This window comes from Megalops cyprinoides, chromosome 4 (assembly GCF_013368585.1).
Source record: "Megalops cyprinoides isolate fMegCyp1 chromosome 4, fMegCyp1.pri, whole genome shotgun sequence".
Lineage (NCBI taxonomy): Eukaryota > Metazoa > Chordata > Actinopteri > Elopiformes > Megalopidae > Megalops > Megalops cyprinoides.
Genome location: NC_050586.1, coordinates 25,106,852 through 25,123,079, shown reverse-complemented (window position 1 = coordinate 25,123,079; position 16,228 = coordinate 25,106,852). Strand labels below are relative to the sequence as shown.

Genomic DNA, 16,228 nt, shown 5'->3' with positions numbered 1-16,228 from the left:
TGTTAGAGCTGAACTTATCAGTACCCTGTTACCCAGTGTTTCTTTTGGGTTTGTAAAAAAATGAGTAGATTAAACCTGAAGTGTAATTCACTCACTGACATCAAAAATATAACAATTCTGGAGTCACTCTACTCTCCTTGGCCCACTACATCAGAATTTTCCCATACTTACATCATTATCTCAATATTTAGTTTATTTTAGGAAGGAATATTGGTGGTTGCCATGTGCCATATTCCATTATGCCATATAATGTTATGTCATTTGTAGGAGGATAAATTTGCATTGTGATTAATATTGGCGGCATAAATAACTTTACCAACAAGTTTACTTACAATTAAAATGTGCATGTCCAACCAGGATGTAATAATTACAATGTATGTAATGTAATAAAGTGAGATTTGTAGGCGGTTTGTCGGCTCACTGCAGGGAGAATCTCAGACAAATGCAGTTATTTATAATTATGAACATAATTTAATTGTTTCCTGCTTCACATCTGTTTCATCTCTTCAGAAACCAACAGGACACAAACACTTTACATGTGAAGAAAGATATAAATGGATAGATATACTGGAAAACTAGGAAACTTCATCAGTTCACAGAAATCTGCAGATCTTGTGTAGCCCAATGACATACATCCATTCTTATCTTAATAAAGATCTAATGCGTTCTTGGCAGATTTACAAGCCAATAACAAAAAAAGCATTATTTATTATGTAGTATTTTCAGGAATGCAGATTAAACAATTAACCAATTAGTAGTTAAAACAAACAGGTCTGGGGGAAGGTGAAGATTCTCCTTCACACTGACTACCTAATAAAAGTCAAAAGACCAAATACTAAAAGCGTGTTTGCTGTAGGCTAACTCCACTCTACGCAGACAACCAATGAAAAATACGTTTTTCACTTATGATCACCGTTCGTCTATCAATAATTTCAACACGATCTATGGTGTAGCCGTTGAACTGGCGCCATGAAGGCTGCATCGGCGCAAAAAGTGTGTTTGCGGGACTGAAGTAGACAACGCAGCCCAGCGGTGTCCAGTGGTCCCGAGCGGACCGCGAATACGATTCGGATTTTAGCGCCTGTGGTTGGCACAGACTGCCCGCTGTAAGGCGCCACCTCTGGCGCCCAGATTTCTCAGGCTTAAAGTGCCTGCAGCATCTCCAGGGACGCTACTCTACCCTAGAGACACTTTTTTAAAACGGCTTTGATTGGATGATGAAAAACACGACCCGTTCTCCAACATAACCCAATATATAGCGTCTTTTACTTGTAAAACGTGATTTTAGGGATAACTGTACAGATTGGTGAGGGATAGTCCAAACAGGCATCAAACATGCATGAAGACAGAAAGGTGTTTGGGAGAATTTGCCCCAATAGGACTAGAAACTGTCACTCACGGATTCAAGATAAGAAACCTGTCAAATGCGGTGATAAAAAGGTAAAGATAATATGATGTTCAATACAAACGCATATTTTGTGGATTGTACATGATAATCTAAACTGACATTATAATCTCTTAGGAACTTTTAAAGAACACAAAGAACAATGTTCCATTCTCCATTTATACTGATGAGACCAATAGTATCGCTGACGAAGGTAGGCAACCCATTGGAGTGCATAATATACCACTTGCTAAACGTACAATGCGCATGGTGTTGTTTACCGCTCTTGTTTGCCTATGCAATCTTAAATTAACATAATTAAACTGTAGGTATATACGATATTTTTGTATGCCTCAGTTGATGATTAGAGGATTCTGTCTTGTGATTTATAGCGTTTTCAACAATTGCGTGGCAAGATCTGGAAGACTGCACTTCCGTCCTGAGGCGCGAGAGTGACTCCGGTGACCAGCAGGTAGAGCCTTCGCACGCGGGTATCATTAGCAAACACAGACACGCCAACAAGTGTAGCGCTGGTGTTCAGCGGTATGCGCTCGCATCAGCATGCAACACAGCAGAAGATGTTCTCTTACGGCGGACCTCTGTCCCATGAGATATGCACCAAGCGGATTTATTCATTCACAATGCGCACATTTTTTTTCCACGTTTCCCCCCTTTCTCATCAGTGACGTAGCCATCTATAACGGAAAAACACGCGGTTGAGTTGTGATCATTGCTGAGCAAACACTCAATTTAGATTTGACCACGTGTCTAATTATTGTTATAGTAACAACTAGTTTATTGCTTGAATGGTGAGCTGGTGTGGAGCAAGGATGTGGCAACGCCGTTGTTCATCTGACTATGTCGTCAGGTTATTAAGTTATTTTATACTCTCACGAATACCTGCTCGTATCGACTGTTGTTGGTTTGGCAGGTAAACTGCTGGTTTCAGAGCAGTCTAGGTAAAACTGATTGGAAATACTCGTCAGAGCCGTTGGGTTAATGTTTGATCGTTTTGGCTGCACGGTGTGCAGGAATGTGCCGCACGAGGCTTGTGGTTGGCTCGTGCCGTCGACCTATGGGATGGCAGGGACTCAGCTAGATCCCGCATCAGCTCGACTTCCCCCTCACGCTGCTGCTAAAATGCTCGGGCCGTCTGCTAAGGTTCATTGTCACATGCGAAACGAATAACAAAGTACAACCCACGCTCAATATTATTTTGGATTTAATACGGAACCAGCATGGCTGTAAAGACTTGCAATTACACACAGTTTCCACATTGGAGCGATTTTCAGGTAACCGTCAACAATTTTAACGGTAAAATATTAGTAACTGTAACCTTGATTGAGTTATTGTAATTAGCTGAATCAATAATTGTATATTGTACTTGCGCATTCATGTGTCTAACAAGGAGAGGTTATTGACTGAAAAGCCTTACGTATTCAATAAGAATGTGTGTGTAAAGTTGGGGGGAAAACATACATATGCGTTTCTGTCTTGTGAACAGGTACACGGAACAGAGTTTGATTTCCAGGACTTCGCGGATTCGGCTGTTCACTTAATTCCAGGTGAGATATGTTTATAATTTAAATAATTTTTTATTATAGTTTTGCTTAACGTTTATTGATTTTATACAAACAATCACGACGAGACGAAATCAAAGTATATGAATCCATGGACTTTTTCATTTAAGATATTTGATTGGATTTTTGAAAAATTATACTGTAGTTGTCAAAAACAAGTAATCCGTCTGTAGTTCAAATTTATTTGAGACATAGCAACAGCAACAATATACACACACAGACACACACACATATTATAACAGTATATTATGTATTAATATATAATAATAATAATACAACCACAACTGCTGCTACTAACAATAGTGATAATAATGATTTCGTTCATTAATACTATTACTCCCACTACAAATAATATTAACAATACTTATATTTTCTGGAACAGCTTTATTTCTATAGCAAGTCATCCTGAGTGTCAGGAAACAGCATGCCCATATTTACATGCAGGGATAATACATATGTAATGCATTACCATACTGAGTTGAATATTTGTCTAGGATGGGTATTTGAAAAGCTTATGGAAGAGGATATTATCAGTGATCTCTGTTCTTTTCTGTTTCCCAGAATCCTCTGCTCTGTTGGAGCCTGGCGTTGCACCCAGTGGCAGTCTGCTACTGTCTGACTGTGGACTGCCCGATTTCCCAGCATGCTCCTTGTCCCCCATCCATGCTCTGCAGGCCCCCCATCAACAGGACAGTCTGTGCTACACCTCCCCAGCCTGCCCCCTATCCCTACCACAGTCCCCCCCACAAGAGGAGGTCCTCTGGAGGGGTGTGGCTGAACAACATAAACAAGCTTTAGGAGAGGCACTGGACACCAACAGCCAGGTGGGTTCCACCTCTGAACAAACCTTCTGTGAATGAAATGACAAACTCCACCAACCATTTGGCTGCACTGTGGATCAGGACAGCTGTGTAGAGAACGATGAACAGTACTGCATGCCATTTTTTAATAGATGATTCCCCTTGTTTCTTACAGCTTCAGCTCACCTTAAACCAAAGACAGGAAGAGATAGCATCACTGCGAGAGCGAAATCTCCACCTGAAGGAACTTGCCAGCAAAGCCAAGCATTTAGCGTCTGTACTCAATGTATGTATAATAAGATTTCAGTGTACCCCTGTTTGTAAATGCTGATTTCCAATATTAGCTCATATAGTAGTTAATTTTGATAAATGGATATGAAATGATTGTATCGTGTGAGTCAGAGGGAGAAGGTATCTCATGATACACAAATGACTGCATAATCAGTGTGGTTTTCTTTTCTCTGCTTGAAGAGTTTGCTGATTCTGTGACCTAAAGTGCAGCATTTGCACTGTGGGGAAGAATTTAATGGTGTAATGGCAACAACAGCTAGGTGGTGCTATTACTTAAGGTGGGTGTTTTTTTTTTGTGTGTGCAGCGTATGTAAGTGTGCTCTTGTCTCTGTAGAGGCTGATCGGCCCTGGTGAACCCCTCCCTCCCCCTGCGGGGTCACCATCGCTGAAGAGTCCGATGAAAAGGAGGAGGCTGGAGGACCTGTTCGAGCGCACCCCGGCCTGCGAGGACGTGAGCCACATCCTGAGAGACGTTTCAGAGCGCTGCAATGCCGTGCTGCAGAGAGACTCCAGGCTGCAGCAGGACCCCGGACACGAGAGCCACGCCATTAAGATGCATGGCGCGTTCGAGGGGCTGCACACATCCAGGCCCTGCGGCACAGCGCTCCTGAAGGGGCTGGAGGATGAGGATGAGAGCCAGACCTTCAGGACGTCTGTCAGAGACCACTGCACCATCCGAACCCTGGCCTTTCCCCAAGGACACGCCTTCACCTCCAGGGTGCCGCAGGGAGGATACCGATTCCGCTGGGTCCCCAGCTAAAGCAGAATCTCAGCTAACTACACTGTCCTTACTCTGCCACTACACTACCACTACACTGTCCTTACATGTCCATTACACTATCGCTACACTCTCTATACTCTGTCACTACAATATCACGACACTCTCATTACTCTGCCACTACACTACCACTACACTGTCCCTACATGTCCATTACACTATCGCTACACTCTTCATACTCTGTCACTACAGTAACTCTGTATGGCCATTACACTATCTTGACACTCTCCTTATTCTGACACTATGCTGTCACTACATTCTCCTTACTCACTACATCACTACACTGTCCCTGCTCTGTCCACAGCCACAATACAGATGGCAGTGTACTGAAGTGTCCTGCCACACATAAAACTGGCCCGTTGAGACCTGCTCAGGTTATGCAGCCTTGATACAGAAGAAACAAGCTGGTAGGCTCCTGGTTCAGTTTGATCAGTTAAAATGAACTGAGTGTTCTTTTATTGTAATTATGATTGTTTCAAGTATTTATAATTTAATTTCCCTCATTTATGTAAGTCTGCATGTTTAGTTCTGAAATTTTCAGATTGAATCTGAAAAAGAAAATGTATTATATTCTACTGAAATAAATGTATTTTACTAAAATAAATGTGGTGCATTTTATTGGAGTGACAGTACTGTCTTTACCTGACACATCAGTGACCACTGGATTTATGTTTCTACTGTAATATTACGCCAATTGTCTTTCATGTCCATTAACTTACTTTAATATTCACTTGTTTTTTTTTTTTTTATCAAATTGACAATCAGATTTCTAAATGGAATAAGCACTGAGATGAGAGAGAGAGTAAATGCTGTGGCTGTTCTGATCAGATCAGTGGGTGTTCTCCCTGTTGTTTGACTTTCCTGTTTGAAGAGCAGAGTAAATAAAGCCATGTGCTATCTCTCTGATTAACTTGACCTTTGCCCTGAAAAGCACTTCCTGCTTACATGGATGTCAGTTTGAGTTCAGCTGTACCCACCTGCAGTCCGTGCCAGTCTAATGCTGCATCACTCCCAGTGTGTGCCAGTCTTCTGCGTGCCTGCACCTGCCGTCAGTACAAACTCTGTGATCTTCAACTTCTCACTAACTGAACTGACATTCAGAATGCCGTCTCAATAAATTCCTGTTGGGGCACACCCTTGAGAGAAATTGTACTCCCTTTAGAATTTCTATTCTGATTCCATTTTATATTGTGTGAAACATTACCACTGCATCTGCCACTATGACCACTACCAATAACACAACAATAATAACAACTTTATTATTTTTATATTGTATTTTAAAGAGTTTCATACATTAATAACTTCACCTCCAGCACCACCACCATGTAAGAGCCCTTATTCTGCACTGTAACCTCACACCAGTCAAGGTGGAGGGGCCAGAACTGATTGGATATCTCGGCGGTCCGTTAAATAGGTAGACTCATCACTAGTTTATAGATAAGATTCCAGATCATAGGTTATTGGTTATAGCTCTACAAACCTCCTTGTTTAAACATAGTAAACCATTTCTACTCCGTGAAAATGTACTATTCTGGGCACAGTACGTAATATTCTACCAGCTCATGCAACAAAACACTCCTTCTGTTAAAACATGACACCTTACATTAACTGACTGAAAACCAACAAGATTGTCAAATCAGAAACAAACTTGCCTGTGATATCAAAAGAAAAGTCTGTTTGTTTCAAATACACTGTCATAATCTGTTTTCTGAGATTCTTCATGCATCACAAACTGCTGTGCACATCATCTTACGGGCTTATTCTATCAATGGGGTAAAACATCCAAAGATTCTCCAGTACATGGCAGTTTTATGTATGGACATATTGTAAAGCATTTTAATGCTTTTTCCCTGCTATGCACCCTACTTAGAATCAACCGCGCTGCATTAGCATCATGTCGCCATGACAACCTCTGCATCCATTCATGAGTGCTGACGTTTGATGAATGCAGTCCTGCAGAGGATTGTTGGAGGATAGGTGCTACTTCGTTGAAATCAACTTTCAGGTTCCTGATTAGTCACAGGGTACCAGAGGGCAGCGAGACGGTGGCCAGCCTACGCATCCATACCCCTGGTGGAAGTAAGCCAGTTTGTTCTGCTGCAGTGGAATTGTGGTCAATGTCTATGAATGGGGTTATAACATATCATACATGTGCACACTTTTTTGTGCTTTGTCTCTTTGATTCGGCTCTCTCTGCTGATGTCATCATGCAGCTACAGGCAGCCTTCCCAGGCAAGCCTAAAACAGGTGAATCGCTGACCGGAAGAGGATTACACAAAATCTTTGACAACAAACAACTTTGCTGTTCTGGTGCAGTTGATTTTTGTTTGATTTGGAACATGTAAAGTAGTCTTTTCTTTCTGAGATAGATGATATTTGAGTTAGGCTTAGAAGGATTTTAAGTCGTTTTGATTGCGCTGTTTGTTTTTGCCAGGATGCTGATAGATAGTGATTGTGTGGGGCCCAGAACGACCATAAGCACTAGGTGATTTTGTACAGCTGTTTGTGTTCGCCTGGACTCATAGCCTATTCCTCATTAGTTTCCTGAAGCTGAGTGGTACTATTACATCTATGCCAACGTTTTTAAATAAACTAATATTAAGCTTAATTTCAACCCACTGCTGTGACTCAGGTGGCTGTGGAGCCCAGAGGGCAGATCTGGCCATTGAGGAGATCCCATGAGTCGGTGAGTCAGTAAATTCACCATGGCTGCTTTGGATTGGGAAGTCTGCCTCCGTGCCACTTTTGGATTTATCATTTCATTTCAAGCAAGGGGAGCCGGTTATAACGATTGACAGCAAGGCCATGACAAGACCAGTTTTACATCCATGCCAAAGGGCTGACCTCGAGATGAGCACCTTGCTGACTGAGATTGCAGATTGCAAACGGCTGAAAGGCAATCCTTCCTAAAATCACATATTTTGTTGTTGTGTTACAACCTCCACATAAAATTCATAGCACTATACTGACATATTTCAATATTTTCAGTTGTTGTCTAATATAATCTTATATTTAGATATGATTAGTTTATTGAAATCTACACCCATACTGATACAGTCACTATATGGAGGAATATGGGCCCAAGTTCCAATGACTACAGCATTAGTTATGGTATGTGTGCTTTACCATCATTCTATCTATTGCTGGAGCTATATATTTGGCAAAATATCATTATAAATGAATTACTGAGTTCCTACCTGCATGGTTTTCATTTTGATGATTTCATTTGATAATCTGACAAAGAAGTTACAAAAACTTAGCAAGTCCACTGTTATAAGACCTTATCTTTCATCTGTGGTGCTTGTTTTGTCTGTGTCTATTAGGATTTATGTTTTGAGTCTGTCTTTTCCCTTGAATTCCAGCACAGTATGTCATAGAGAAGCTAGCAAAATTGGGTCTTTGATGTTTATCAAAATCCTTTCTCCCTCATTGGCCTCTTAAAGAACACAGGCAATCCTGCAGACAACATTGCTGTGTGTGATCTCTAGCATTATGTGAATATTTGACCTCAGTGAAAGTGTGACCAGTAATGTTATGATTCGGGCTGTTTCAGTTGTTTTTCATAAATAATTTTAGTTATTAGTTATTAAGTTTACCCGAGACCATTTTTGACATCTCAGCTTGGATAGGACTGGTGTTGTCCTGCTGAGAGTGCTGTCCCATTCATTCACAAATGTGAGAGTGAGAACAGGTTGGGAGCTCATGTCAAGTACGGGTGAGAGACCACATGATGCTGGGCCAGGAGAGTGTCTCACCTAGTGCTTGACAGCGCAGTGCTCAAACATTGACTCAAAAACCTCAGCTCTGTGTGCTTGTAGACCATTTCTCCTCCAAGAGTTTGTTTGAGGTCAACACCTCAGGAGGTGAGCATAAACTCCAGCAGGACTTCTCCCCGACACCTGTTCAAACTCCCTGCACCACAGCCTGTTTGCTTTCACGCATTGAAAACATGACATTAGAATCACTAGACGTCAGGGTGTATTGGCTCACATTACAGTACTCTCGGGAGGAGGGAATGTGTTTGTGCAGGTTTTAGGTGGGAGAGTAGATAAGGCGTGAATGATACCACTGCTAATCCCTTTGATAGGGTTTTATAATCGTGTGAATTCCACAAAACGGCAGGCCAGCAGCAGCACCCTAAGGCATGACTCTCCCTGGAATGGCTACTGCTGGTGGGTGCGGGGGTGAAGGTGCTGGTGGTGTTCGGGGTTCTGATGGTTTTGACGATGCTGAATTCAGTGGTGTTACGTGTTGAGATTTGATATCGCACCCTTGAAGAGTGCACTATATTTAAATGACCTCCAAGGCAGTGCTGTTTTAACAGAATATGACCACATAGCAGTGTCAGACAAAGGTACTTTGAAAACTTAAGATGTTCATTGTTGAAACGGCTGATCACAAATGTAAATGAGTACATTACCCAGAACAACAGGCATAAATTAAACAGAAGACTGTCTACATAAGGGATACAAGCAGGAAGTTATGCAGGTAAATATGATGTCAATAAAGCATTATCTATCAGAATATTTTTTCTTGAGTCTGGAGTTGAGCTGGCCATAGCTCACACTGATGGCGTGACAGGATCTTTGGTGTGAGAGGTGAATCATTCCTAAATCAGAGTGTGGACTGAGTCCTGTGCGCGCTGGCAGCGCGTGTGTATGGAGTGTGGCAGGTGGTTACTCTGCATTACAGGAGTAAGAGTGAAGGGTGTGAGTAGTTAATGTGTACGCACAGACCTGCCAGCAAATCTGGAAGGTCTGATTATCCAAATATCAGCTAACCGCAGGGTGAAAAATAAAACAGCAAAGGTGTGGGTGGGGTGAATCAGAGAGGGCTATTTCCAGCAGAGGAACGGACGTAATCTCCTTCACACTACTGGCACTGAAAAGAGTATCTGATAAGTGCTTTGATTCTGTACCAGCTCTACATACCAACATGACGAACATGACTACAAATAATACACCTTCTTTAGACCACAGGAGATAAGACACTTTGAGCAGTCCCTGGAATGGACAGTTTTCCAGGGGTCACCATATGCACCTAAACCCACAACAGCTCACTACCTGAGCATGGTGTCATTACCATCAGAATCATAATCACCATCACCATCACCATAATCATCATCATCATCTTAACCATGGTGATCACCAATGTCTGCCTTTACCACTGCTAATCTCATCACCACCATATCCCTCTCCATTATTATCAGTTTTGACCATCATCATCACCATCATCATCGTTGTCATATAATGTGACTTCTGTCTGTCGCATCTGTATGTTTGCATGTTCCCAGCCTCAAGGTATCGTGACTGTAAGTGCATGTTACACTTTCAATGCCCTACTATATCAACTTTGTAAAAATACAGTTCTGACAATGTTACTACAAAGTCAAGAACTATATTAAAGAAAGTTCTTTGTCAGCTAGGAACCAAATTACAAGTTGTATGTGAGATGATATATTACACATGGCCTTATGAACTCTGACCTCATAACCTCTGACCCTGCCTTTCATTCTGTGAGCTTGTGGGCACCTATGGAAAATTTCCAGAGTTGAGGAAAAGTATCGCAAAAACACACAAAAAAAAAAACCTGTTCACCAGCATAGAGGTCAGTCTCATTTTTCCACATTAGAAATCACTGTTTGAGCTGCTTTATACTTATGTCTTATGATATTTGCTTTGTGAGTTTTGACCAGTAATATGTTCAACTCCTTAGGACGTGTAAATGCAGGTGTCAAACTGAGTATGTATTAAATGCAAAGCTGAGTCTATGACATGCTAATACATTCACTCAAACCGAGGAGCAGAAAAAAAAAAACATTTTAAAATTTTTTCTCATTCCCTCCTCTGAAATGAATGATGCCAAACATCATTTACTTATACACCGCAGCTCCCATGCCAAGCTCACGCAGACATGAGTTGGAGGAAGACATGTCACACAGCTATATACAGACAGACTGTGGGTTCCCAGCTGGCCAGTGGTGGTCATGAGTATTGAGACAAACCCTCGTCCAACCTACAGGCCAAACCCCCGGCCAACCCTATATCCCCAGTGGAGTAAAGCCAGTTTGTTCTGCTGCTGATGACACGACCACGATCAAGCCTAGGCTGTAGGACTTTCACCAGCTCTTTCACCAGCTGAACCACTTAGGAGTCCCTGAAGAAGAACCATTTAATATAGTTTTTATTAAAATGAAACTACTTAAAAGAACAGTATATTTTCATTTAAAAAAAAAGGTTTCCTTTTGTCCTCCAACAAAGATAGCTACTTACTGCTATGCCTCTGAGAAATTATGGAATATGTTCTCATTTGGGGGAATTGGCGTCCACTGTACACAGCCACAGTTTAGGGATTAGAGAAGTCTCAGGTCAACTCAATTCTCGGTTGGTCTAAGTTAAAAGGGATTCCAGGAAGGTGAAATAGGTGAAATATATTTTAGGATGATTTCATGTGAAATGGATTCTGGGTAGGTTTAAGTTACCAGTTCAGCCCCAATAAAAGCAGTAGGCAGCACGGAGGTGGCCAGTCCTCTGCAGTGATGTGGCCAGTATAAACTGCATCTTATGTGTAACTAACGGCAATTCTGTATGTTCTATGGGTACAATAAGGAATCTGCTCCAAACAGGACTGTAGAATCATAGTCATTCTCTAACTAGAAATACTTCATTGTTAATTTAGTGCTTCCAAGTGATTTTAACTACACAGGCAGATAACACAGGCAAGGTGTTGAAGTGTAAAAATCTTCATCAGGACTGAGAACATTGCCATTACGCCTGTATAAAGAGCATGTAGTTCACGTAGTGTGACTGAATCTGACAACAAAAAAACTGAGGCAGGTCCAACGCCTTCAATCACACTGATCTGGAACTTATTGTGTCATAGTCACCCTCTAACATCTGTGGAGGTTTATACTGGCTTTGATGTGAGTAGGGATAACAGAACAACAATGTTGAAATGTAAGCAATTTTCCAAAAGCAGTGGAATGTTGAGGTGCTGGACCTGGCTGTGGAAGTGGGCTGCTGCTGCGTTTACAGCTCTTTGCTGATGGGCTGTCAATCAATGTTCCTGCACAGGGACACACAGACAGATGTGAATACTCATGGTTTCTGCTCACCATGTCAAGTTTCTGTCACCATGTTCAATAGAGCGGGTCATCACAGCCATGGAGACATGTTATTCAGAGGAGATGGAGTCCAGCTGAGGCTGGCAAAGACAGCCGCATTGCTGCAGGAAAGAGCAAACACACATCTGTTTTGATTCATGGACTTTTTTTTCACTGTGTAAATAAAAGAACTTATCATTGTATGTTTGACCATGTATACAGCTCTGACATAATTCACAGCAATTGTATCTGCAAAGCTGAACTCAGAACTCACTTGCAAACAGGCACACCCATACTGCCAACACAGCCATCCTGAAAATCAATCACAACTGTCACTCAAAAGCTATTCAAAATGCATCAAGCAAAATTAATTTATATTTTATTACTATTTTATTGATGTTCATGGGATTGTTGTGTAAAGAATTCACAGTGATGAACATATTTGCTGATTGTTTATGTGGAAGTAGTTTAGAGTACACAACTCACTGTGTGCTTGTGTTAGCCTGCTGTTCAGAAAGGCCTTAACTAGACCTCTCATTTTGTGTACTCTTCCTTTATGAAATGAAAAATTATGGTCATGGATTTTATTTCTTGGTAAATTAAACAAAGTTCCCTCATGAAAACCTGTACCAGGGTTTTCTTAGTATTGAACATAAACATTTTGGTCTGCTACAGTATGTGAACAGATGAACCACTCTGACACAATGGTATAACGTAGTACACAATGCTAATGTAAAGCATTGGGACATGCGTTGGCAGGGTTGAAAAAAATATAATTTCACTTGAAATACACCAAAAAAACATGTGAGCCTGGTTTTTAAATACAGACCTATGGAATGAATCCCTTTTCCAGGAACTGTCCTGCCTTTCCCAATGCCTTGTGTAACTGTGGGCCCATTCCCTGTTTGCATTGAATATTCTGTTGGGGTGGGGTGTAGTAGCCCTGTAAGGGACATTTCTCCTGTGCTGTGGCCTCTAGTTTTATCACAGCCTTATCGACAATTCATTGTAGACACCTCCCTGCAGTAACTGTCTCTATTGCCCTAACCACTCAGTTTATCTATGGTGACAGCTAAATGTTTGGCCAGTGTTTGACATTCAAATGTGTATAGGTATTTATGTTTTGAGTTAGTTAAATTATATATTTTACAGATGTTTTGGAGCATTTTTCTTTTAGCCTGAACATTTTTTCTTTTAGGCCGCTCTATGTCAGTATCACTGTAGCTGAATTGGAAACAGTTATTAGTCACTACTGATTAGTATAAACCCTGAATGGGCTTGGAATATGACATCACTTACAGGAATATGGGTGTATGACAGCAAGTAGGGGTTCAATTCTCATTTCACCAGATGGTCATGGGTTCAGCTTCTCCAGACAAACAAGGTGAAATAATGGTTGTCTCTGGCTGCACTTGCTCTGGTTTGAGCCGATGTGTCGCGCCACCTGTGACAGCATCAGAGCTGGTGTGTCGCTGGTGTTTCACTCCACCTGTGCATCAGAGCAAAGGTGCTGCCTGGAGATGCAGAGGTCTTATCTCACTGTTTGTCTTATCTCAATGGTTCTGAGGGCTGGAATGTGAAAGAGCATAATGGTGATACACAGTTATCTCCTAAACACAGATACCAGCTTCGGCACACAAGTGGTTAAAGGCCTGGTTTCACTGAGCCATTTAAGGACGTGTGTATCTCAGAATGACAGCAGTTTAGTCCACTTATCCAAGCAGGAGACAGTTACCTGCCCGCTGAAATCCGTTTACTGTTCTCTGCTGCCGCCATGTGGATCCATCCTGAAAAAACGCTTAAACGGATCGGCACACTCGACCCTCTAGTGTCAAAGCTATCAAAGCTATTGCTTTATTTATCCAAAAAATTAGGCATTACAGAGTAACTGTATATACTCTTGATCTGCTCCTCTGTCTTCTCTCTGCCGAAACTAGTTCCCCAAATTAATGTGATGTCGTAAATTCATTTACAATAGGATTTTAACAGAGTATGTATCCCTTATTTTGTAACATTGTTATTTAGCTTTGTATTATCGTTCTTTTTTGTTATAGCTATCATCTGTCGCCCTTTTGTCCTCTCATTATTATGTTTTTGTTACCCAGTTATTATTTAAAGCTGAAAATATATATCACCCTTATTTATGCCTACTGTATTTATAAGCAATTATAGCGTTTTATATTTTATATAATCATCCTATATTCTTAAAGTAACTCTGGCATTCGCTGCCTTCCGTGCAGAAGATTTCTTAAAAAAACATGTGGAAGTTTCGGGAATATATGTCGGGACTAAAAACTCTTGGTAATATGGGTTTACAAAAATTGCGGGAACATTTTGCTAACATCCATCTAAGTTTTCTCTTTTCATCGTAGTTCGTCCACGATTGCCTTTTGTTATACTGAGGAGCAGAAGGGTGCCATACAACACGTTGTTAGATTTGTTGCTGCGGGACATCAAAGCCCATAAGAACACCGTGCTGTTATCCATACATATATATACAGACATACTAACCTAGTTATCAAGCCTTAGCTCTTTCCTGCAGTAAAGGAAAATTAAGCCATAAACATATACGTTTCCAGTAAATCGCTTCTCAATGAAAAAAGGGTGCGCGAGTGATCAGCTATCATCATCACCAGCGCGTGCATTAACCCCCTATACTTTGCAAACAAATCAGTTTTCTCTGTCAATTGGACAACCTGTCAGTGAGAATCACAGGCAGCTCTTTGTTCCACTGTCGTCGATGGCGTGTTAATGACAGGTTTGACCGTTGAAACAGGCAGCGCCAAGACTGAGGGAAAGGCGCTTCCGTAGGTCTGCGCCTCCAACGCCACTGCCCGACACACCGGTAACCTCAGTAACAAACCATAAACACAGGAAAATTGACAGGAGCGTTAATCCCGTAACAACGCAGAAATAGAAAACAGACAGTGACCGCACAACAACAAAATAATATCAAAATACATCAGACAGAAAACGCACGCGCGGGCGCACACACACAGTCTGATATTATAGAGATAATCATGATTTCCTGTTGGCATCCAAATCCTTAATAGATGGATGTAATTATTCATTTTCTAAACAGCAGGCTAGCACCTGCTGGTTGCCCATTGAGCGCACCTGTTGCTAGGCTGGTCGTGAGCTCCGCGCGCGGCACATATGGAAATGGCAGGTGGCAAAATTAAACCGTTTCGCGGCACACGTCCCTCTCAAAATCTAGCGGTTGGTCACCTTATAAAGGAAGTATAGGCCTAGGGATTACAAATACATTGCTGCTCACCATTAATCCCAGTCTCAATGAAACTAATTACATGGCTACTGGAAAGTGTGCTTTAAAATCTTCCTTACGTGACTTTGTTTACATTTCAATAAATTAAATACGATGATTGTGCTATTCATGTACGATTTTTATTGGATAGCCTAACTCGTTAAAATGGGTGCATTTCAACATCACGTGAATATTAAATGAAGCAAAATTAATTGATCATTAAGACTGTAAATCAATTGGTCAAAGTTTCTATTATTAGCAATAATAACAAATTAGTGTTTATACAAAACACTAGCTAAATGATAGCACGCGTGGTCACTACGGGCCCAGAGTCTGTGCGGTTGGAGCCCAGAATACCTTTCAATCCATCTTTGACTTGTAATAAAACTTTTTTAACATGTCAGCACTGAAAAAAACAACATTGCCCAAAATGCATTCTATTACTTGTTCATACTCTACATTTAATGTTCTTTTATTGAATTAATAAAAGGGCGGCAGCGTAGCATAGTGATTAAGGAGCAGGACTTGTAACCGAAAGGTTGCCGGTTCAATCCCTGCTGGGACACTGCTGCTGTACCCTTGGGCAAGGTACTGAACCCACAGTTGCCTCAGTAAATATCCAGCTGTATAAAATGGATAACATTGTAAAGAACTGTAAGCTATGTAACCTATGTAAGTCGCTTTGGATAAAAGCGTCTGCCAAATGAATAAATGTTAATGAAACTTTATTGAATTCAACAAATTGAATCCATGAATTTTGTTGAATTCAACAAATTATATTATGAGCCAGCTAATTACAGCCCGCACTTTGCCATCAATTTATCCATTCTTAATTTAACAGTTGGCACTATTTAAACTGACAGGATTTAATAACATCCGTACATAGCTGTAAATGGACTGCAGACCCTGTTGCAGTTGAAAAGTCCGTTACATTTTGTTGCTTTCAAACCCGCCACGACACCCTTGTATTTGGCGCGTGGCCATGCTGTGTAGGTTAGACGATGACCACAGGTAACGCGGCGGTTTGG

At 41.2% G+C, this 16,228-nt stretch overlaps 1 protein-coding gene across 1 annotated transcript; it reads left to right on the top strand.

The window, feature by feature from the left end:
* The first annotated feature begins 969 nt into the window (after positions 1-969).
* On the top strand, positions 970-4,815 carry LOC118776189 (multicilin). Its single transcript, XM_036526301.1, has 5 exons — positions 970-997; positions 1,777-1,856; positions 3,639-3,788; positions 3,940-4,050; positions 4,390-4,815. Exons 1-5 carry the CDS (start codon positions 970-972, stop codon positions 4,813-4,815), a joined length of 795 nt encoding a protein of 264 aa, XP_036382194.1.
* The last annotated feature ends 11,413 nt before the right edge of the window (positions 4,816-16,228 follow it).